Source organism: Coregonus clupeaformis, chromosome 30 (genome assembly GCF_020615455.1).
Source record: "Coregonus clupeaformis isolate EN_2021a chromosome 30, ASM2061545v1, whole genome shotgun sequence".
Lineage (NCBI taxonomy): Eukaryota > Metazoa > Chordata > Actinopteri > Salmoniformes > Salmonidae > Coregonus > Coregonus clupeaformis.
In genome coordinates, this window is record NC_059221.1 from 4,036,447 (window position 1) to 4,060,431 (window position 23,985).

The 23,985-nt window shown below is 42.7% G+C and overlaps 1 protein-coding gene across 1 annotated transcript in view; it reads right to left on the reverse strand.

Annotated features, from left to right (window-relative positions):
- Positions 1–539: 539 nt before the first annotated feature.
- Positions 540–23,985, reverse strand: part of LOC121545933 (MORN repeat-containing protein 1) — a 136,056-nt gene continuing 112,610 nt past the window's right edge. The window contains exons 13-14 of the mRNA XM_041856859.2: positions 16,492–16,562; positions 540–795 (exon numbers count right to left, since the gene is read on the reverse strand). Of these exons, the coding sequence (XP_041712793.1) occupies positions 653–795; positions 16,492–16,562 (214 nt within the window). The 3' untranslated portion in view covers positions 540–652. The remainder of the gene's footprint in view (positions 796–16,491; positions 16,563–23,985) is intronic.

The following is a 23,985-nucleotide window of genomic DNA, read 5'->3' on the forward strand; positions in this document are numbered from 1 at the left end:
AACTAGCTATGTCGGTTGTGGCGTGCATGACCAGAATGACACATTGACGAACCACCAAAGGCACACCCCATTTCTGTTCGAAAGTTGAGAAAGGGGCGGAGTTGGACAGTTTTTCGTGCCCAAAGTCGACCTTTAAAATACCAAAAGGCACTCATTTCCCTGAACGACCCTTTTGCCTTAAGTAACCATCTGTCTTATGTAACCATACCAAACGTAACATATCATACTAATTGGAGGGTCACAGATTGACGTTTACTATGTTATGTCTATTCTTTGAGGCCAGGCTGGTCGTTGAATAATTGTCATTCACCACTCGTTTTTATTTGAGGTTAAATGAGGCTGCTTCCATTCATATACAACCTTATTAGAATAATTTAGGGCATTTCCAGTAAAGTATCAACTCTGCTGCTCTGTATCAGTGAGAAACACTATCTCTTCCCTCACAACTGTTGCTAAAACCATGTCTGGATTCTTCCATACTGAAAACATGACCATGTATAAACAATATGAAGTAATAAATGCCAAAGTTAATGCGACAGTTGATGCTAGAACAAACAGGAGGAGTTTATTGAGAGGTTTTGAGTGCTGAAGGTCGTGTCATGCTTCTCTCCTGAAGTCTTCTATGAAAGTCTCTGTCGTGTTGAGAAGGACGTCACTTACTCTTGGTTTTGTCCGTCTGGCTGTTTTTAGTTTTGGTCTTGGCAGGAAACACTCGCAGCAGGGCAAACGCTGGGGGTAAGGTCTGGCCTTGAAATGGTGGGTTGGTTACATCTTTCACCATAATCACATATTCACCTAAAGCAGAGAGAAAAAAGCAATGAAAATGTTAATATTAAGTGACATTGTACTCCCAACTCACAAAGGTTGAGGAAATAAGAAGAAATAAGTATTCCTTCAGAATACAGTGCTGTGTTGGAGGCTTGGTTTTTGGACAACATTTCTAAAGTTAGCATTTGGCATGGATTTCTGTCTCTCTTTGTCCAAAGACTGCTTACAGGGTAAGGAAACAAATATTACATTTGGGTGAATTATCCCTTTCAGATTTGTGTTTGTAAAATGAGGGGTGGTTCTTGGCTAAATGTAACTGCCATCAAGGCATTTGAACTATTTAATGTGGGCAGGAACAGGCTGCATCTGAAAACGTTACTGGCTGTCAAATCCTTGCTTCCCCAGTCCTAGTTTCCTAACATGTAAGGATTCCAGGCGTGTGCTTTGTCTGTGGCTGTGACGTATGTGTAGAGGAGCTTCGAATTAACATATCCACGACAGATATCAACCACAATGAGAATACACCAGGACATCTCATCACTGGCCAGAGAACAAAGGAAAAGGGGGGCCACTCACAGCTTGCTCCCAGCAGGAGTCGTCCTTCCTCTCTTTTGCTCATCTCACACCTCTAGTCTACATCAAAGCTCATATCATCTCACTGGCGGCAAGGGTTATGACAAAGAGTGACGATGACAACGACTCAGCCAAGGAACTTCTCCATTGGAGAATAATACACTGTAGACGAAAGTGCCTCAAACTCTCATTTCCTCAAGCAAACAGCGTAAATGGCCAGAAAAATGACGGTTAAAAGTGTTTATGTGTGTAATAAGATTTTTTATTCAAGATGTGTATGATATATGTAAATGTAAATATACAGTGGGGAAAAAAAGTATTTAGTCAGCCACCAATTGTGCAAGTTCTCCCACTTAAAAAGATGAGAGAGGCCTGTAATTTTCATCATAGGTACACGTCAACTATGACAGACAAATTGAGATTTCTTTCTCTCCAGAAAATCACATTGTAGGATTTTTCATGAATTTATTTGCAAATTATGGTGGAAAATAAGTATTTGGTCAATAACAAAAGTTTCTCAATACTTTGTTATATACCCTTTGTTGGCAATGACACAGGTCAAACGTTTTCTGTAAGTCTTCACAAGGTTTTCACACACTGTTGCTGGTATTTTGGCCCATTCCTCCATGCAGATCTCCTCTAGAGCAGTGATGTTTTGGGGCTGTCGCTGGGCAACACGGACTTTCAACTCCCCTCCAAAGATTTTCTATGGGGTTGAGATCTGGAGACTGGCTAGGCCACTCCAGGACCTTGAAATGCTTCTTACGAAGCCACTCCTTTCGTTGCCCGGGCGGTGTGTTTGGGATCATTGTCATGCTGAAAGACCCAGCCACGTTTCATCTTCAATGCCCTTGCTGATGGAAGGAGGTTTTCACTCAAAATCTCACGATACATGGCCCCATTCATTCTTTCCTTTACACGGATCAGTCGTCCTGGTCCCTTTGCAGAAAAACAGCCCCAAAGCATGATGTTTCCACCCCCATGCTTCACAGTAGGTATGGTGTTCTTTGGATGCAACTCAGCATTCTTTGTCCTCCAAACACGACGAGTTGAGTTTTTACCAAAAAGTTCTATTTTGGTTTCATCTGACCATATGACATTCTCCCAATCCTCTTCTGGATCATCCAAATGCACTCTGGCAAACTTCAGACGGGCCTGGACATGTACTGGCTTAAGCAGGGGGACACGTCTGGCACTGCAGGATTTGAGTCCCTGGCGGCATAGTGTGTTACTGATGGTAGGCTTTGTTACTTTGGTCCCAGCTCTCTGCAGGTCATTCACTAGGTCCCCCCGTGTGGTTCTGGGATTTTTGCTCACCGTTCTTGTGATCATCAAGCCAGAAATCTTGCTTGCTTGTAGGTGACCAAATACTTATTTTCCACCATAATTTGCAAATAAATTCATTAAAAATCCTACAATGTGATTTTCTGGAGAAAGAAATTCTCAATTTGTGTGTCATAGTTGACGTGTACCTATGATGAAAATTACAGGCCTCTCTCATCTTTTTAAGTGGGAGAACTTGCACAATTGGTGGCTGACTAAATACTTTTTTCCCCCACTGTATTTTCCTGACAATTAACAGGTATTACCCTCAGATTCCCAAGGAAAAGTCTGTTTCGTATCTGTGCGACCACACAGTCTTTACACAGACATTGGAAGTCAACTTGAATTCAGCACTCTTAAACTCAGACTTTTCACACCGTTAAGATTTGTCCAGGTACAGATGGTACACTTGTGCAGATTTCACCGAAGGAATTCAGAACCAACGTAGTGATTCCAATTAATGTCAACTCTGAGGCGAGAGATCAGTTTCCTACTAAGGGAGTGAACGTTATTTATAATATTGGTTGCATGGAGAAATTCTGGCCTCTCTTTTACCCTGAACGCTTAAAAAAGTGACCCTCACCCTGTACCCAAAATAATAATGAAAACAAAGTGGATAGCAGAGAACATGTCTGCCCTCACTTCTTGGACAGACCAGAGCCTTAGATATGCAGTTTTAGAAAAGCTTATTCGTCCTGGAAGCGTTACATGGCAACGCAGAAATGTTGATAGCGCACAAGGCTGTTGGCCAGAAGGTTGTTGGTTCGCAGACCACCGTGGACAAGAGTAGGGATGGAAATATCTCCTTTATAGTAAAAACATTGCATGAATCTATCAACGTATTTGCAGGTCCGAGAAAAAATTGTATTTTATAAACATTGAATGCAATTCTACTTAATTTTACATATTAACAGAATATATTTTAATACCACACAGATTACCAAAATTACAGGCTAAGAATGGACAGAGAGATAGGCTTATGTGTTCATCTTATCATATTTCTCCGATGCCAAATCAATGTGTCTGTCCCAGTTTGCAAATAATTAAATATGAGATGTCATTAGGAATCTGACCATGGTACTTTCAAAAGTTAGGTCTACCTTTCCACCCCAGACAGAGTACGCCTACCGACTTTGTAGCTCAGTTGGTATAGCATGGTAGTGGGTTCGATTCCCGGGTCCACCCATAAGTAAAATGTATGCACTGTAAGTCGCTTTGGATAAAAGCATATACAGAAAAATTTACGCTTTAAACTACTCTTATTCTGTGGCTTAACCCAATGAGAGAAGTTTACAGGTGTTTCCCTAAAAGCTGTCTGGGTTTAAACATCTACTGTACAGAAAATGAATAGCTTAATCAATTGATGGTGAAAGAATTACATTACTTTCCAAGCATGCCAATTTTCTGTCTCCTCGGCTATAGAAGTTTGTAGCTCAGCCTCTGCATGTCAAAGAAAGGAAACAATGATATCCCCATATGCATCAGTCACATCTTTCCTGGGTATTACAGCTTGTTTCTAGCATAAAGCATTGCGGACCAAAGCGCTGTTATAGATCACTTTATATAATCGGATCCATTATTATTATTATTAATTATTTTTAAATCTTAAGCTAACAAGGGGTAGGCCTGTGCTTTTTGCCATTTTCTTTAATAAAAGCTAGGCCTATGGCATACCTTCTCATACCCCCTCAATTCGAGTCTTAGTTTGAACAACAGCCCTTCACTGACACAGAGGTAGGCTATTTAAAGAGTGCATGGTGGGTGGAGGAATTGACCAACAAAATCTATGGATCTAGCAGCCTACACTGTAAGACTTTTCTGTAATTTCAACAGTAAAACACTGTACAGTATATGTGTTTTACAGCATTCATGCTGTAGATTGCACTGCATTATGGGTAAAATGCTGAAAAATACTGTTATTAACTGTAATTCGGAAGCCTCCTGTAAAAATGACTCTTACAGTAATAGCTTATGCCTACTGTAGATTCAAATGATCCGTTTCAGGCGCCAACCTCATGCTGTCGGGTGAGACACACTATTTTAGTAAATATCTTCTTGAAGCGGCTCTGAAGTGAAATAATATTTTCAGCAGCTGCTGGGTAGGTACCTTGCCTGGTTTATAAGCATATCTATTGCTAGCCAACGTTGAATTACGGCATGTTTCCTTAGCTAATCTAGCTAGATAGCTGGCTAACGTTTGCTAGCTAGCTAGCTAGCTCAAGTTGACAAAAGCCATTTCGGTCTGCTCTAAATTGCTCGTAGTTATCTAGCTGTGGGACCTAGAAAAACATCACTGAGAGAATATTGTGATTATAGGCTGTATCGCAGCCTCTGAGTGCCATAGAGAATACACTGAGCGCAGATTCGTGACCATTATGTTTCCACCATTACTACAGAGAAAATGGCTTGACCCATATTTTTTCGGATTGACGGGCCGCATTTTACACATAAACCGCGTTGTGGGCCATACTCGCGAGCCACTAAAGCTGATGCGAATGACCAGTGCAACATATTGTATCGAGGTGCCTGCCGACCTAAGGCGCCGTGCCACTGGTCAGCTGTAGCCTAACACATTGTCGGTGGCGTAAACTAGTAACGTGGCGAATTGTCCCCTCCCAGGTGTTTCAAGTAGGATAGCAGCCTACACAAGAAATAACTAATATTGGTAGCCATCTAGATGTCACTGTGATATATTATACTCAATGGAGAGAGCATAGATGGCTAAAACACCGGGACAGAGTGTCTTCCTTAGCTGTCACAACCCTGTGTGATTCGGTTCACTTGGCTCTCTTCTGCGCGACATAAATCATCATTTTGTAAGCCAGGATTGTCCATATTGCCTCTCCCGCTAACCATTTGTTTAATTTTAAAAACATCGCTCCATAATGTTCCAGTATTAGCTAAACCTGTTCACTTTACCAGTAGTTCGCAAACATTTGGTGGCATAGCTAGAAAATAAAATGTTGTGAGTCTGGTAAAATAATCTGTGATATTGTGTAGGCTATAGCAATGTTGTATTAGTATGCTAGGGTTTGGAGTAGTTGTATCTAGCTGTCTTATTTGTATTTATTCAATGCCTCAATTGATTTCATATACTATATTGGATATATGCTGTAGGTTCGAATCAACCCAAGATGATGAATCCGGAAGTAGGAACAAAGTGCATGACAAGGTGGCCCAGAGGAAGCCAGCTGTTTGTTCTCAATCCCTACCTTGCCCCATTCTTCCAAGAGCTCACATAGTTTGAATGAAGACCTCTAGTGAGGGAAGCACACATACACACGACACCAGCTTGATATGTCCCTTGTACCCTGTCTTTTTACCCACAGAGTAACAGCCCTGGTGCTCTCTGTCTCTCATTATATTATTTCTTTTTCTATGCTTGTCCTAGGGGTGAGAAGAGCTGACAAATCAGAATTGAGGAGATTTGTTACGTAGCCCCATGAGGAACACCTGATGCTGCGCTGACTTCTCTCTCCTGGAGGCTCTCCGGCCCAAACTGTCCTGTTGTGTGTTTCACCTCCTCTGGACCCCCTTACCCCAAACAGAGTTGCCCCTGATCAGAGATCGGGCTGCATCACAGCCTGGTATGGCAACTCCACCGCCGCGGACCGCAAGGTGCCATTGGGTGCACATTGCCTGCCTTCCAGGACACCTACACCTACAACACCAGGTGTCGCAGGAAGGCCAAGAAAAACATCAGGGACCTCAGCCATCCGAGCCATGGCCTGTTGTCCCTGTTTCCATTACCCAGTTGCGAGTGGCATTATGGCGAAAACTGGAAGACTGGCAAATAATTTCTACCCCCAGACCATCAGGCTGCTGAATAGCCACCACTACCTGCCATAGTTTCTACATATTGTAAGTTAAAGATAAACATTTTTGCTAAGAATATTATTATATAAAAGTATTTGATCCCCTGCTGATTTTGTACGTTTACCCACTGACAAAGAAATGATCAGTCATAATTTTTATGGTAGGTTTAATTGAACAGTGAGAGACAGAATAACAAGAACAAAATCCAGAAAAACGCATGTCAAAAATTTTATAAATTGATTTGCATTTTAATGAGGGAAATAAGTATTTGACCCCTCTGCAAAACATGACTTAGTACTTGGTGGCAAAACCCTTGTTGGCAATCACAGAGGTCAGACGTTTCTTGTAGTTGGCCACCAGGTTTGCACACATCTCAGGAGGGATTTTGTCCCACTCCTCTTTGCAGATCTTCTCCAAGTCATTAAGGTTTCGAGGCTGACGTTTGGCAACTCGAACCTTCAGCTCCCTTCACATAATTTCAATGGGATTAAGGTCTGGAGACTGACTAGGCCACTCCAGGACCTTAATGTGCTTCTTCTTGAGCCACTCCTTTGCTGCCTTGGCCGTGTGTTTTGGGTCATTGTCATGCTGGAATACCCATCCACGACCCATTTTCAATGCCCTGGCTGAGGGAAGGAGGTTCTCACCCAATATTTGACGGTACATGGCCCCGTCCATCGTCCCTTTGATGCGGTGAAGTTGTCCTGTCCCCTTAGCAGAAAAACACCCCCAAAGCATAATGTTTCCACCTCCATGTTTGACGGTGGGTATGGTGTTCTTGGGGTCATAGACAGCATTCCTCCTCCTCCAAACACGGTGAGTTGAGTTGATGCCAAAGAGCTTGATTTTGGTCTCATCTGAACACAACACTTTCACCCAGTTCTCTTCTGAATCATTCAGATGTTCATTGGCAAACTTCAGATGGGCCTGTATATGTGCTTTCTTGAGCAGGGGGACCTTGCGGGCGCTGCAGGATTTCAGTCCTTCACGGCGTAGCTCTGAATCGAAAGATCTAGGATTGTACCCAATCCCAATTTTAACTCCGTCTCCCTCTTTGTCTCTCTCCCCCCCACAGCCCACATGCACAGGCACACAATATAGGTTTTACATTGGTGTTGTAATGAGTCTGTGACGAGTACTGAGGATACGAAGAGGCAGGACGCAGACGCAGGAATCAACAAGGTAAAGGTTTACTTAACAATGAGAAAAATAATAACAAAGAGCGAGTAAACGACACGACGCTAACAATTACATTTACATTTACGTCATTTAGCAGACGCTCTTATCCAGAGCGAATTACAAATTGGTGCATTTACCTTATAGCCAGTGGGATAACCACTTTATTTATTTTTTGGGGGGGTGGGGTGGGGTAAGGGGGGGGGTAGAAGGATTACTTTATCCTATCCCAGGTATTCCTTAAAGAGGTGGGGTTTCAAATGTCTCCGGAAGGTGGTGAGTGACTCCGCTGTCCTGGCGTCGTGAGGGAGCTTGTTCCACCATTGGGGTGCCAGAGCAGCGAACAGTTTTGACTGGGCTGAGTGGGAACTGTGCTTCCGCAGAGGTAGGGGAGCCAGCAGGCCAGAGGTGGATGAACGCAATGCCCTAGTTTGGGTGTAGGGACTGATCAGAGCTTGAAGGTACGGAGGTGCCGTTCCCCTCACAGCTCCGTAGGCAAGCAACATGGTCTTGTAGCAGATGCGAGCTTCAACTGGAAGCCAGTGGAGTGTGCGGAGGAGCGAGGTGACGTGAGAGAACTTGGGAAGGTTGAACACCAGACGGGCTGCGGCATTCTGGATGAGTTGTAGGGGTTTAATGGCACAGGCAGGGAGCCCAGCCAACAGCGAGTTGCAGTAATCCAGACGGGAGATGACAAGTGCCTGGATTAGGACCTGTGCCGCTTCCTGTGTAAGGCAGGGTCGTACTCTCCGAATGTTGTAGAGTATGAACCTACAGGATCGGGTCACCGCCTTGATGTTAGCGGAGAATGACAGGGTGTTGTCCAGGGTCACGCCAAGGCTCTTCGCACTCTGGGAGGAGGACACAACTGAGTTGTCGACCGTGATGGCGAGAGCATGGAACGGGCAGTCCTTCCCCGGGAGGAAGAGCAGCTCCATCTTGCCAAGGTTCAGCTTGAGGTGGTGATCCGTCATCCATACTGATATGTCTGCCAGACATGCAGAGATGCGATTCGCCACCTGGTTATCAGAAGGGGGAAAGGAGAAGATTAGTTGTGTGTCGTCTGCGTAGCAATGATAGGAGAGGCCATGTGAGGATATGACAGAGCCAAGTGACTTGGTGTATAGCGAGAATAGGAGAGGGCCTAGAACTGAGCCCTGGGGGACAGAAGTGGTGAGAGCACGTGGTGCGGAGACAGCTTCTCGCCACGCCACTTGGTAGGAGCGACCGGTCAGGTAGGACGCAATCCAAGAGTGAGCCACGCCGGAGATGCCAGCTCGGAGAGGGTGGAGAGGAGGATCTGATGGTTCACAGTATCAAAGGCAGCAGACAGGTTGGTCTGTAGTTGTTACACACAATGACTGAACAGTCCAGGGCTATATAGTGGTGGTGATGAGATGATGAGGTGCAGGTGCGCTGGAGGTGATTAGGGTGCGTTGGGTTTCCATTCCTGTGTTGCCGAGGTGGTGCGCTCAGACCGGTGGCTCAGTAGACCGGCGAATCAGAGCGCCGGAGGGGAGCAACGGGAGGAGACGTGACAGATTCTGTTATTTGGTTACATATGTGTTAACTTCTTTTTACTTATTTTGTCAATTCTGTTGTTAATTTGTTTTTAACATTGTTACCAATTTGAATAAATGTATTTTATATACAAATGCATTGTTTTTCTAACATTTAGATTTCAGGTAGAATTTCACTGTAAATGTACAGCATTATCCTGCCAGCTTAATACTGTAATGTTACTTTACAGTACAATTTTCCTTACTGTAAAACATTACAGCATCCCTGTAAATTTACAGCAAGGATGCTGTAATATGTCTTTAGAGTAAGAAAAATAGTACTGTAAAACATATTACAGCATCTCTGCTGTAAAGCAAAATTACAGTATTAAGCTAGCCACTGCTTTACAATGTATAGCATCATTTTGTCTGTCAAACAGGTAAGCCTACCTCTTATTTCTTAAATAGGAAGAAATACAGAGGCTTGCGAAAGTATTCACCCCCCTTGGCATTTGTCCTATTTTGTTGCCTTACAACCTGGAATTAAAATGGATTTTTTGGGGGGGGTTGTATCATTTGATTTACACAACATGGAAGATGCAAAATATTTTTTATTGTGAAACAAACAAGAAATAAGACCAAAAAAAACCAGAAAACTTGAGTGTGCATAACTATTCACCCCCCCCAAAGTCAATACTTTGTAGAGCCACCTTTTGCAGCAATTACAGCTGTAAGTCTCTTGGGGTATGTCTCTATAAGCTTGTCACATCTAGCCACTGGGATTTTTGCCCATTCTTCAAGGCAAAACTGCTCCAGCTCCTTCAAGTTGGATGGGTTCTGCTGGTGTACAGAAATCTTTACGTCATACCACAGATTCTCAATTGGGGTCTGGGCTTTGACTAGGCCATTCCATGACATTTAAATGTTTCCCCTTAAACCACTCGAGTGTTGCTTTAGCAGTATGCTTAGGGTGGGCAGCCCTCTCTTGGCAGGTTTGTTGTGGTGCCATATTCTTTTCATTTATTAATAATGGATTTAATGGAGCTCCGTGGGATGTTCAAAGTTTCAGATATTTTTTTAGAACCCAAACCTGATCGGTACTTCTCCACAACTTTGTCCCTGACCTGTTTGGAGAGCTCCTTGGTCTTCATGGTGCCGCTTGCTTGGTGGTGCCCCTTGCTTAGTGGTGTTGCAGACTCTGGGGCCTTTCAGAACAGGTGTATACAGTGCCCTCCACTATTATTGGCACCCCTGTTTAAGATGTGGTCGAGGACTTCCAAAAATTCTCCTTTTTTTTTTAAACAACATAGAACCCAAATGCAAAAAAAGAGAAAAATCCAACCTTTTATTTAAGTACATTACTTTGGTGGTAAAAAAAAAAAATCACACATTTAGAAAAAAAAAAACTTGAAATCATGTGTCCCACAATTATTGGCACCCCTAACAATTCCGCTGAAAATTTTTATTGATTTTTTTAAAAATATATTTTTCTGTAGTTGCTAAAGTTGGTCAGGGTATCTAGGAACTTTTAATTAGTAATTCATGACTTCCTGTTTCCCTGGGGTATAAAAATGACGTGACACAGAGGCCTAATTCTCTTACCCATTTGTCAACATGGCAAAGACAAGAGAACACACCATTCAAGTAAGGCAGATTTGTGTCGACCTTCATAAGTCAGGCAATGGCTACAAGAAAATAGCCACTCGCCTTAACTTGCCCGTATCTACAGTCAGAGGAATCATTAAGAAGTTTAAAACAACTGGAACAGTGACAAACAAGGCTGGAAGAGGTCCCAAGTTTATCTTGCCACAACGCACAGTGAGGAGGATGGTAAGAGAAGTAAAAAAAAGTCCTAAGCTCACTGTCACAGAATTGCATCAAAGAGTCTCCAAAACAACCATCAGATGCTCTCTACATGCCAACAAGCTGTTTGGGAGGCATGCAAGGAAAAAGCCTTTTCTCACTAACACTCACAAACGTAAACGTCTGGAGTTTGCTAAGCGGCACTGGGACTTCAACTGGGATCGTGTGCTTTGGTCAGATGAGACTAAGATTGAGCTTTTTGGCAACAAACACTCTAAGTGGGTCTGGCGTAAAACAAAAGATGAGTATGCCGAAAAGCACCTCATGCCCACCGTGAAATATGGTGGAGGATCTGTGATGCTGTGGGCCTGTTTCTCTTCCAAAGGCCCTGGGAACCTTGTTAGGGTGCATGGCATTATGAACGCTTTGAACTACCAGGACATTTTAAATAAAAACCTGATGGCCTCTGCCAGAAAGCTGAAGATGGGTCATCATTGGGTCTTTCAGCAGGATAATGATCCAAAACATGTGGCAAAATCTACACAAAAATGGTTCAGCAGTCACAAACTCAAGGTCCTCCCATGGCCATCTTAGTCCCCGGACCTCAACCCAATCGAAAACCTGTGGGGCGAGCTAAAGAGGAGAGTGCATAAGAGAGGACCCAGGACACTGGATGATCTAGAAAGATTGTGCAAAGAAGAATGGTCAAAGATCCCTCTCTCTGTGTTCTCCAATCTTGTGAAATGTTATAGGAGTAGATTAAGTGCTGTCTTGTTGGCAAAAGGGGGTTGTACAAAGTATTAACATCAGGGGTGCCAATAATTGTGGGACACATGATTTCAAGTTTTTTTTTTTCTAAATGTGTGATTTTTTTTTTTACACCAAAGTAATGTACTTAAATAAAAGGTTGGATTTTTCTCTTTTTTTGCATTTGGGTTCTATGTTGTTTAAAAAAAAAAGGAGAATTTTTGGAAGTCCTCGACCACATCTTAAACAGGGGTGCCAATAATTGTGGAGGGCACTGTATATACTGAAATCATGTGACAGATCATGTGACACTTAGATTGCACACGTGGACTTTATTTAACTAATTATGTGACTTCTGAAGGTAATTGGTTGCACCAGATCTTATTTAGGGGCTTCATAGCAAAGGGGGTGAATACATATGCACGCACCACTTTTCCGTTATTGATTTTTTTGATTTTTTTTGGGACTATTTTGTGTATGTTCATTACATGAAATACAAATAAAAATCCATTAAAATTACAGGTTGTAATGCAACAAAATAGGAAAAATGCCATGGGGGATGAATTCTTTTGCAAGGCACTGTAGGCTCCAACACAAAGCCTTCTTGTTGTTAGTAAAGTTTAATAAAAATGAACACGGTTTATTTGAATTGATTGTGCCATGGCTGCTGCTTCAAGTTTTTGCACCACAAATTCGACAGTCACAAGACCCTGACTTCAAATAGGCCTATGGCCCGTCAAGGGAACTGTAGCCTACTGCTCAGATGGGTTAAATGGAAACTGAAATCTGGACACTGACTGTAGGTCTATAACCTCTCACATAACCTTATTATTAACTCCTGCAGAATTAAGCATTTCTTGCAATAAAATGATACACCAAATGTAAGCAACATTTGTACTCGGGAACAGTACAATGCGCAGTTAGATACCGTCTCTAGAGCTGCTGTCTTTATCAGCATCATAATAGCGGATAGTATTTCAACCACATAAAATGTGCATCCAAGCCGAACTGAAATCTTATCAGAATCATTTTGGCTCATTTTCACAGCTTTCTATTTCCTTTCAACTGGTCAAACTGATGACATTTGGACATTTTGCACAGAAAATCGTGCCCTGTGTTATTGCATTTTAACCCCACTTCCTACAGATCTTTGCTCTGTGAAAGAAGCTGACAGAGACAACTTTACCGATGTCAACAAGATTTAATAATTCATTCTATCGATTTATGACATTAATCTGCTGAGCAAGGGTTTATTTAGCTTTCCAGGGCAACTTATAATGACAGAAGAGAAGCTGTATGTATCTAATTATAGACAAGCTGACTAACAAATAGCCTACCAAAATGTCGGAAATTAATAAGCAGAAACATCTTAAATCAGGCAACAAAAAAATCCTGCATCCCCTGTCAAAACATATTTCAGCTGTATCTGACTGTAGCCTACAGCGCATTTTCTATATTAGCAGGTTAGAGTCAGGTGCGGACCTCAGATTTTCAATTTATCACACATAGTCGGGCGGTTGCGGATGGGTTATTAGCAATTGCGGGCGGGTGCAGGTGAACAAACAAATGACCTGCGCACCACTACCACTCACTATCCTCATGTCCCATTAATTTTTTAATTTCCTATCTCTTCTATTGTTATTTTACCAGTATTACCAGTTAGAGTGCTGAAACTCACAATTGGTATTGCCTAGTAGACCAGTTTACCGTTCACACACGATTGACTCTGGGAGTAATTAGGGTGGTGGGATTGGAAAGTGGAGACCAATCGTGGTTGCTAATTAGCATTATACAGGAGGTCATTCCTATGTACGAATATAAGACCATAGTGGAACTGGCTTAACTGAATTGAGTGAAATCCTGCATCCATGATATTTTAATCTAATCTAATTTAATCTGATATCTGAAATGTACTTGATGTATTTATGTTAATATTTTTGATATCCACTAGCATTGATATTTGAGGTGGACCATTGTTTTGGGCAGTGGTGCCATGGTGCTGAAAAGAAAGCTCTGCTGTTGGGACAGCTTTATGTAGGCCCTAACAGTTTGTGGGCACCGTTTGTCACGGTTATAGTGCAATGAATGTATTGTTTAGTGTTGTGTAGTGGCTTTGCTGGCATGCATAAAAGGAAATGATTTTGAGTTTGCCCACCAATATTTACATGCTAAAATCGCCACTGGTTGTGGGGCAGGAGGATGACAATCAAGAGGCCAGAGGCATAGACACAGTGTCCATCCCAAATGGCACCCTGTTCCCTACATACCGCATTGGGTAGCATTGGATTTACATTCCAGCTCATAACGGGTAATAACGCAGCATTATCTAAATTCAAAGGAACCCCCTGCAACTAGACATGGACGTGTAGAAGACATTGGTTGTCTTCCAAGTCGGAAATTGGGGAGGTATTGCCAAGTTAAGGTTGGTACAAAATGATCTGCACTACACCAAAGAGAACCTGACATGTAACGGCTAATGGAGCATCACATTGGCCCGTTACAATTTGCTAGCTATGGTTGGCTGGCACTTGGTCTGTCTGCTAGCTGGTAGCTAACGTTAGCAAGCCTAGCTAACACAATACCATCACAATACCATCTCATTACTAACACAACACTAACACAATACCATCTCATTACTAACACAATAATAACCCAATACCATCTCATTACTAACACAATACTAACACAATACCATCTCATTACTAACACAATACAGAAAGCGAGAGGCAGAGACAGAGAGAGAGAGAGAGAGAGAGAGGCAGAGAAAGGGAGGACTATCACAGCTGACAGGGCATATCCCATGACATCACACTGTCCTGTAAATCCGCTGGGTTAACATGGCACAACGACATCAGAGCACTGGCCCTCTAGGCCGATAGGTTCCTCAGCTGTTGTCCTCTGGCCAACCAGTCGAATCCACAGAGAGCTCAGCAGCAGTGGCAGCCAGGCGATCGTTTTACAGAGGGGCAGGCATTCTTCCTCCGGGCTATCACATCATCATGGTTGCATCCCAAATGGCACCCTATTCCCTATTACTCTAGTACATTACTTTACACCAGAGCTCTATATAGTTCCCATAGGGCTCTGGTAAAAAATAGTGCACTAGGGAAAAGGGTGCAATTTGGGACGTATACCATGCCTCCACACAGGGACAAAGGTAGTGTTATGGGATGGAGGAATTAGCTCTGTAAGCTTAGGGGGTATGGTGTCTATAGCGGGTAGGCTTCCCCGAACCTAAGCCCCGCTTCCTGAGTATGGGCCCGCCACACCTGTCCCCTGACGTATGAAATATCACCATCGCTGGCTGAATGACATGCTGAAGGAGAACTTTGTGTGTGTTGTGTGTCTTGTGTGTGTGTGTAAGAGGGTATAAAAGGCAAACAGTTCTGAGAATATTCTTAACTTGAAATGCAAGTCAAATTATCTTGCATTGTATATTTCATATAGATAAACTATCTACAACTCATATACCTTATATAAGTAACTAGGGGAACATCACATTTCACTTTTTTAGTCCACAATTGCTTGAATGTGCAAATGTGTGCATGTGTGTGCACGCACAGACAGTATGCTAGTTAAACATAATGCAGAGCGAGATTTATCACATTTCGTATTGTGTTTGATCCTCCATCTTAGGTAACGTAACGTGTCCTTAGGCAAGGCTCAAAATATATAATTAAGGAAAAATCTATCTACAAAAAAATTGAAAGAGAGCATCTTTGGTTCCAAAAGCAGGAGGAACGCAAAATTACAGAGCTGTTGCCTGTTCCCTGCTCCTCGCCGCAATGCTCCCAGAGCACTCATGGAAGGGAGAAGACCAAGGAAAACCTCCACAGAGGTCTACAGCACTGGGAATACAACTCCAGCATGCAGGCTACTTCGGAGGGGAAGGGATATGGGCGGACAGGTGCTCAGTTTCTGCGTGGTCGTCACAATGCACAATCTAATTTCATATCCCCCCCCATATATTTATATAATTAGTATTTTTATACACAAAACACTGTGAAAGGAGAGGGTAATGGAATTGTTATTATCTGTTAAACACTCGCTTTATGCTTTTGTTTCATTTTTGTTTTTTTATTCGCTTTCCGCTTTGTTGCCAGGGGTCTTAAAGAAAGTTTTAATACTTGAAAATGAGTGAAATGCTTTACCTTGACAATAGGGCAGGTCTGACTCAATCTCACTTGGCAGAAGCGTCATGCCCATAGGTGGCACAAGGGCACGTTCTCCCTCACATTTTCCAGATGTTAAAGGGCAATTCCACCGCTTTTCAACCTCATTTTCATTATCTCCAGCACAATACCAGTGTCTACCTACAGTGTATGTGAAAATGGCGCATTTCAAAAAAAAAATTACGTTAAAAAGTTATACCCGATGACATCATCAAAAGTTTAAACATTTTAAAAACAGTGATTTTCAAACACTGAGATTTGCGGTGGCATGGGGAGCAATAAAATGTCCTCCCTCTGGCTAGAAACTTGTTGCAGATTTTGAAAATCATGTCACAGAGAAGCAGTTTTTTGTTTTTAGTTTTCTTCTTATCTTCTTAACCAGAGATCATAGAAACGCACCGTTTTCACATATGTAGACACTGGTATGGAGCTGGATATAATGAATATGAGGTTGAAAAGTGGCAGAATTATCCTTTAAATTAATAGCTAAACTTATTTTTCAAACCCACATTTTATCATAATTATTTATAAAAAGATCTGTCAGCGGTATTTTAAGGAGGGGGCACACTGACTGAACCCCCTCTAAAATAATGGGTGCATGACACCTGCGTCACCTGGCCTCACACTCCTGCTGTTCATGGAGCTTTTCTTTATGTTGCTGGTAAAACAAGACCCCATGCTTGACCTGCAGAGAGAGACAGAGTGACAGAGAGAGAGAGACAAAGAGAGAGACGGGAGAGAGAGCGGGAGAGAGAGCGGGAGAGACAGAGCACAGAGTTTGATTAATTCATTTAAAGGACATCACGGAATCGGGGCCGACAAATCAATCGATTAAACTGGGCATAGAGCCCATTCTATTCACTGTTATCTATTGCCACAAAAATCCCATAGTGTACCTTCACAAATATTTTAGCATGGGAAAGATTGTGTGTACTGTTTGTTTCTATGTTTTTGGCCTTATCAATACTTGACTGAAGCGGAGTATGGAAGAGCAGAAAGCGATCTTACAGGGTAGTTAGGGTCTTGCTATCTCTACTGCCTCCATACATACATGCATATGAACGCTGCATAAGATCAAAAAGATATTGAGAGGGCCATAAGAGAGGATTATAGACCTCGCCAGCTTGTAGTCCTAAAACCCGGAAATGAGTTACATCTGGTTCGTTCAGCCATTCCTATGGCGAAAATGAATGGGGAATGAATAACACACGCTTAGGAGATTTTATAGGTTTTGTTCTATGACATAATATCCATCAGTTAACATGACCTTTACAAATTATGAAGCATTTATGTGCTTTATGTGCTTTTTTAAATTACATAAATGCTTCAAAATTCACAAAAACTTACATCAGCTGATGAAGATTATCTCATAGAACAAAACGTATAAGATCTATGTTTACCACAGGGGGGTACAAAAAGCACCTCACAGTGGTTGGGTAGGCTGTTTGGCGTGCGTGGACACCACTGGGGGGGTACAAAAAGCACCTCACAGTGGTTGGGTAGGCTGTTTGGCGTGTGTGGACACCACTGAGCGTGCGGACAGGCTGTGTTAAGGCAAAGGTTCTGAAAGGCTGGCTTATAGGACCAGCACGGTGCTGCTTTCTGCAGCTGCTGTGTGTGTGTTGCGCTTTGTCTCCGAGTTGTAAAAGCAAGCAGCGCAGAAACTGGCTACTTTTTATTTGACTGATGTAGCTGGCAAGGTAACTGCTGTTTGACTTAAAATTAAAAAAGTATTTGTTCCCAGGGCTGAGCTAGTAGTGTAACTGACATGTAACGTTAGCTAATGTTTCATCCCCTCTCGACCGAAGTTCTGTCTGAAGAGAATGAACTAGCTAGCTAGCTAGTAGCTACTACAGCCAGTTCAGCTCTGTCAGGTAGCAGTATCTAACAGCTGTTGTGTGTATGGAAATGTTTTGTAGCCTTTTTGTCCCATTTCAACAGAAGTAAATTAACTTGCCTACTTTTTTTGGGATTTACCATTAGAGCTAGCCAGAAGTTGGCTAACTTTAGCTAGCTAGCTCACTACATTTTACATTTTTACATTTTAGTCATTTAGCAGACGCTCTTATCCAGAGCGACTTACAGTTAGTGCATACATTATTTTTTTATTTTTTCATACCCCCCGTGGGAATCGAACCCACAACCCTGGCGTTGCAAACGCCATGCTCTACCAACTGAGCTACATCCCTGCCGGCCATTCCCGCCCCTACCCTGGACGACGCTGGGCCAGTTGTGCGCAGCCCCATGGGTCTAACTTTAGCTATTATTTTGCCTCAATCACACTAGACCTGAATCAAATGATGAAACCAGCGGCCAAACGATTGAAGACCGATTTTCTGAGTTTTTATTAGAGTCAGTATAGCAATGTAATGTTATTGATCTGTCAGTTTCCCTAGCTAATTCCCTACTTTTCACACTGACACGGTATAAACAGCTCTACAGGCTACACTATCATGGTGCACAGTCAGTACACAACACTATGCTTATCATGTCTTAGCAGGATCAGATGGTGACAGGGGTCCCAGCAGGGTCATACAGCCAGGGAAGACCAGTCTACGGAGCTCAGGTGAATTTTGTAGTATATTATAACAATCAATTAATAGATACAAAGTTCCATCTTGAGTTGATGGGTAGGCTATTTCAATTATTGAACCATTGATTCTATTCTTGGATAATATAATATAATGTATAAATGTACACCAAGGTAATTCTTTGTCATGCCTCATCTGAGTAGGATCAGATGGTGACAGGGGTCTCAGCAGGGTCAGGCAACCAGGGAAGTCCAGTCTGTGATGGCGCTGAGGTGAACCTTTGCAGATACCACACTTTATTCTCTCTGTGCAGCAAACACTGGCCAAGCTAGAAGCGTCAAAGATTGAAACTATTTTAATGCAGTCTGACAAACCTCAAAAGTTGATTTCCAAACTGTATCAAGGGTTGATAGAGGCTTTTTCTGATGACACAAAACATGTAAAATAAAAATGTGAAGAACACCTGGGAGACACTATTGATGATGATGAATGGATACAGATATGTTTGAATGCCCAGTCATATTCATATAATCTCAGACATATAATCTGCAGTTTAAGACCATCCATAGAACATACTACTGTACAGTATATGCCAGTGAAACTGAATATCATGCACTCAGAAATGTAATTCCTCTGCTGGAGGTGTAAAACACAAAAGGGGACATATTAGCATATGTTATAATCTTGTGAAGCCTGGCTGAATTCTGGTAAAGAGCCTGTTCTTTTATCGGCGGCAGGTAGCGGCAGGTAGCTTAGTGGGTAAGAGCGTTGTGCCAGTAACCGAAAGGTCGCTGGTTCTAATCCCCGAGCCGACTAGGTGAAAAATCTGTCGATGTGCCCTTAAGCAAGGCACTTAACCCTAATTGCTCCTGTAAGTCGCTCTGGATAAGAGCGTCTGCTAAATGTATAATAAAAAAATAAATAAAAATCTCAGCGTGTCTACAGATTCTCCCTTCTCCCTGTTTTTGTTAGCATGGAAATGTTGATAATGGAGAATGTTATTAGAAGAAACTGGGTAACCTAGCATTTATAGTGGCCAATAAATACATTGCCATTAATTGGAAGGTTGGTTATCCTCCCACAATGTCACAATGGGTGGCAGAAATGTTATGTATCACTAAATTTGATTTATTACAAGATTAAGGGTATACTGTGCAACTTTCATAAGGTCTGGGTGCCTTATATGGAATACTGTATGACAAAAGGAGTCTGTATTGAAAACATGCAATTTTTTTAGTAGAGCAGTCGCAAATATATCTTTTTTTCCCCATGGCACACGAGACACCTGTCTGATTTGCGCCTGTCTCAGTGGACTAATCCATTGAGGAGGCCGCAGGGATGCCACAGTCCAAGAATATGGGGACTGTGGCTCAGATGCACAAGGCACGTCTCTCTCCAGAATGCGCTCTCTCACGCCATTTCATGAGTATTCATTGTTTCATAACTTAATTGTGTGCATTGTTTGGTGTGTCTATCAATTCCTCATTACATATATCACCAGTAGTAGCCTAGATTTACCGTTAATTCCCATAATTTCTAATCTGCAATGTTTGTTTGGTTACGGTAATTTCTGTTAATGCATTCAATATATTATTATTACAATCATTTACTGTGTTTTGCGAAACTCACAACCTTTGCTACACTTGTGAGAAACATGTTTATTTGCCTTTTGTTTGAAACGCTCCTGTCAATGTTGAGTAAGGACGCGCACCTGATTACGCATATACTGTAAACGCAGGACCTGGCCTGCACGCAAATGTAGGCCTATTAATGTGCCCATTTGTGGATGTCTGATAATATTTCGGATTGTCTTAACTCACCACCACTATTGAGCTGTGGAGCTTCTCACAGTAATTTTTCTTTACCTCAAACAGCAAGTAAACAAAATCTGTTTTTAGAATCAATTGAGAATGACAATAGTTCCTCAAAGTTTTTGAACAATATGTCCAGCTCTCTCCCTTTTAACAACCAATCGGCATGAATTGGATAAATGTAATGCTCTGATCCAGTGGAAACGTCATAAAATACCTGACTACATCTTATCCCTTGCACAAATAGCCTACAGCTGTGTCTGTCCCGAGCTCACTGGCGCGGGAAACTATGAGGGCCCAGAATATATATATATATTCTTATTTTACCCCCTTTTTCGATCTTGTCTCATCGCTGCAACTCCCCAACTGGCTCGGGAGGTGAAGGTCCAGTCATGCGTCCTCCGAAACATGACCCGCCAAAACACCCTACTTAACACCCGCCCGCTTAACACGGAAGCCAGCCGCACCAATGTGTTGGAGGAAACACCGTTCAACTGACGACCGAAGTCAGCCTGCAGGCACTCGGCCCGCCACAAGGAGTCGCTAGAGCGCGATGAGCCAAGTAAAGCCCTCCTGGCCAAACCCTTCCCTAACCCGGACGACGCTGGGCCAATTGTGTGCCGCTCTATGGGACTCCTGATCACGGCCGGTTGTGACACAGCCTGGGATCGAACCCTGGTCTGTAGTGACGCCTCTAGCACTGCCATGCAGTTCCTTAGACCACTGCGCCACTCGGGGGGCCCGGGCCCAAAATATTTAATACAATGTTTCAAGTTTGCTAGCACGAGTTTCGGGGCGACCCAGTTGATAGTTGATACAATGTTTCAAGTTTGTTGCAGACTGGCCTTGCGTAGCCAATGTGATTTATAGGATATTTACTTTTATCAGGATATTTTCTACCTGTAGGCTGCAATGTTTTTATGTGTTGGCTTTATGTATGCTATTTGTACATAGTTCGCAATGACAATTTTTATTTAGATTTAGATAGCATGTAGATTTACCACATATAATGATTTTGAGATACAAAGAATATTATAAATTAAATTAAACTGTTCCACGAAATCTGCATACGAAAATCATAACTGGCATGCAGATTGGTAGAAATGGTAAGATACACTTCATAGCCAAAAGTGGATTCAGCTATTTCAGCCACACCCGTTGCTGACAGGTGTATAAAGTCGAGCACGGAGCAATGCAATCTCCACAGACAAATATTGGCAGTATAAAGGCCCGTACTGAAGAGCTCAGTGACTTTCTACGTGGCACTGTCATAGGATGCCACGTTTCCAACAAGTCAGTTCATCAAATTTCTGTCCTGCTAGAGCTGCCCCGGTCAACTGTAAGTGCTGTTATTGTGAAGTGGAAACGTCTATGAGGAGTAACGGCTCAGCCGCAAAGTGGTAGGCCACACAAGCTCACAGAACGGGACAGTAGATTGCTGAAGCGCGTAAAAATCGTCTGTCCTCGGTTGCAACACTCACTACCGAGTTCCAAACTGCCTCTGGAAACAACGTCAACACAATAACTGTTCGTCGGGAGCTTCATGAAATGGGTTTCCATGGCCGAGCAGCCGCACACAAGCCTAAGATCACCATGAGCAATATCACGCATCGGCTGGAGTGGTGTAAAGCTCGCCGCCATTGGACTCTGGAGCAGTGGAAACATGTTCTCTGGAGTGATGAATCACGCTTCACCATCTGGCAGTCCGACGGACAAATCTGGGTTTGGCGGATGCCAACTGTAAAGTTTGTTGGCGGAGGAATAATGGTCATGGTTCGGGCTAGGCCCCTTTGTTCCAGTGAAGGGAAATCGTAACGCTACAACATACAATGACATTCTAGACCAGGGGTGTCAAACTCATTTTAGCTCAGGGGCCACATGGAGGAAAATCTATTCCCAAGTGGGCCGGACCGGAAAAATCATAGTATATATAACTTAAAAACAACAACTTCAGATTGTTTTCTTTGTTTTAATACGATCAACATACAACATAAAGCTGGAGCCTGAGGACAGTGTGTCCAAAATAGTACAAGCACAACATCACTATTAATCATAAAACACGTCAAGTTTATTTGAAAATTCTAAAGAAAAAGAACACACAAACACACAATGCCTCAGTGATTAACAGAACTGTTTCACAGATCACAGAACTATATCAGGGTGTCATTTCTCAGGCAGAAATGTAGATAAAAATAATGAAATCCTGTTCCCCAAACAAGTGCAAGAACCACAGAGTCAAGAATAGGTTAAATATACAAATAAAATAAAATCAATTAAAAACAATAGCACATCAACATAAAAACATATAAACATAAATCTGAAAGCGTTGCTCAAACTCCCGTAACAGTCCAGTTATTTTATCTTTGAACCGCTTCATGTCTGCCACATGTTGGGTCGCGCACACATTTTTCAGACAGGGGAAGTGAGCTGCATCACCACCGGCAAGTTGCGTCTCCCACAATGACAGCTTCAACTTGAAAGAACGTATGCTGTCATAATACTGCGTGACAACTTTGTTGCGCCCTTGCAGCTGTTTGTTCAAGTTATTCAGGTGCTCTGTAACATCCACCATAAATGCAAGGTCCGGCATCCATTCTGCGGAATGAAATTCTAACACTGGTTTGCCCTTTTCTTCCATGAACTGTTCAATTTCTTCTCGTAAATCAAAGAAACGCCTCAGCACAGCACCTCGGCTTAACCATCTTACCTCAGTGTGGTATGGCAGGCCATAGATGTGGTCTTTCTCTCTGAGAAGGCTGTCAAACTGACGGTGATTCAGGCTTCTGGATCGGATGAAATTAACAGTTTGGATGACCACCTTCATGACGTTATCCATCTTTAATGACTTGCAACACAAAGCCTCCTGGTGCAAAATACAGTGAAAATCTAAAAATCACGTCCTCCATTTGCAGATTGCACTTTCTCTCTGAACTTTGTCACAACGCCTGCTTTTTTCCCGATCATTGAGGGCGCACCATCTGTAGCCAGGCTGACAGCGCGGGACCAGTCCACTCCGACCCTGTCCAGCGCGCCGACGAGTGCGGTAAAAATATCAGCTGCTGTCGTTGTATCTGTCATCGGCACCAACTCCACGAACTCCTCGGTGACGGTCAATGTGTCATCAACTCCGCGGATGAAAAAATGGCCAGTTGTGCAACATCTGTAATGTCCGTGCTTTCATCAATTGCAACCGAAAACGCAATAAATGACTTTACTTTTTGCTTCAACTGGCTGTCCAAATCCACTGAAAGATCGGAAATCCTGTCTGCAACTGTGTTTCTTGTCAGGCTGATATTTGCAAAAGCCTGCCGCTTTTCAGGGCACACAATCTCCGCTGCCTTCATCATGCATGTTTTTACAAATTCACCCTCACTAAATGGTTTTGAAGCCACTGCGATTTCATTAGCAATGAGGTAGCTAGCTTTCACTGCAGCGTCACTGATGTCTCGGCTGTGAGTAAACACAGACTGCTGTTTCTTCAGACCCGCCAACAGTTCATTCACCTTCTCTCATCTCCGCTGTCCTTGAAAGTTGTCATATTTGTCGGCATGAAGACTCACATAGTGGCGGCGAAGGTTATATTCTTTCAGCACTGCAACATGCTCTGAACACACCAAACATACAGCTTTCCCATTCAATTCCGTGATTAAATAGGATGACCATTTTTCTTGGAACACTCTGCACTCTGCGTCCACTTTTCTCTTTTTTGACAGAGACATATTGGGGCAATGAGGGTGCCAAAGCACATAATGTTAAAAGTAGAAGC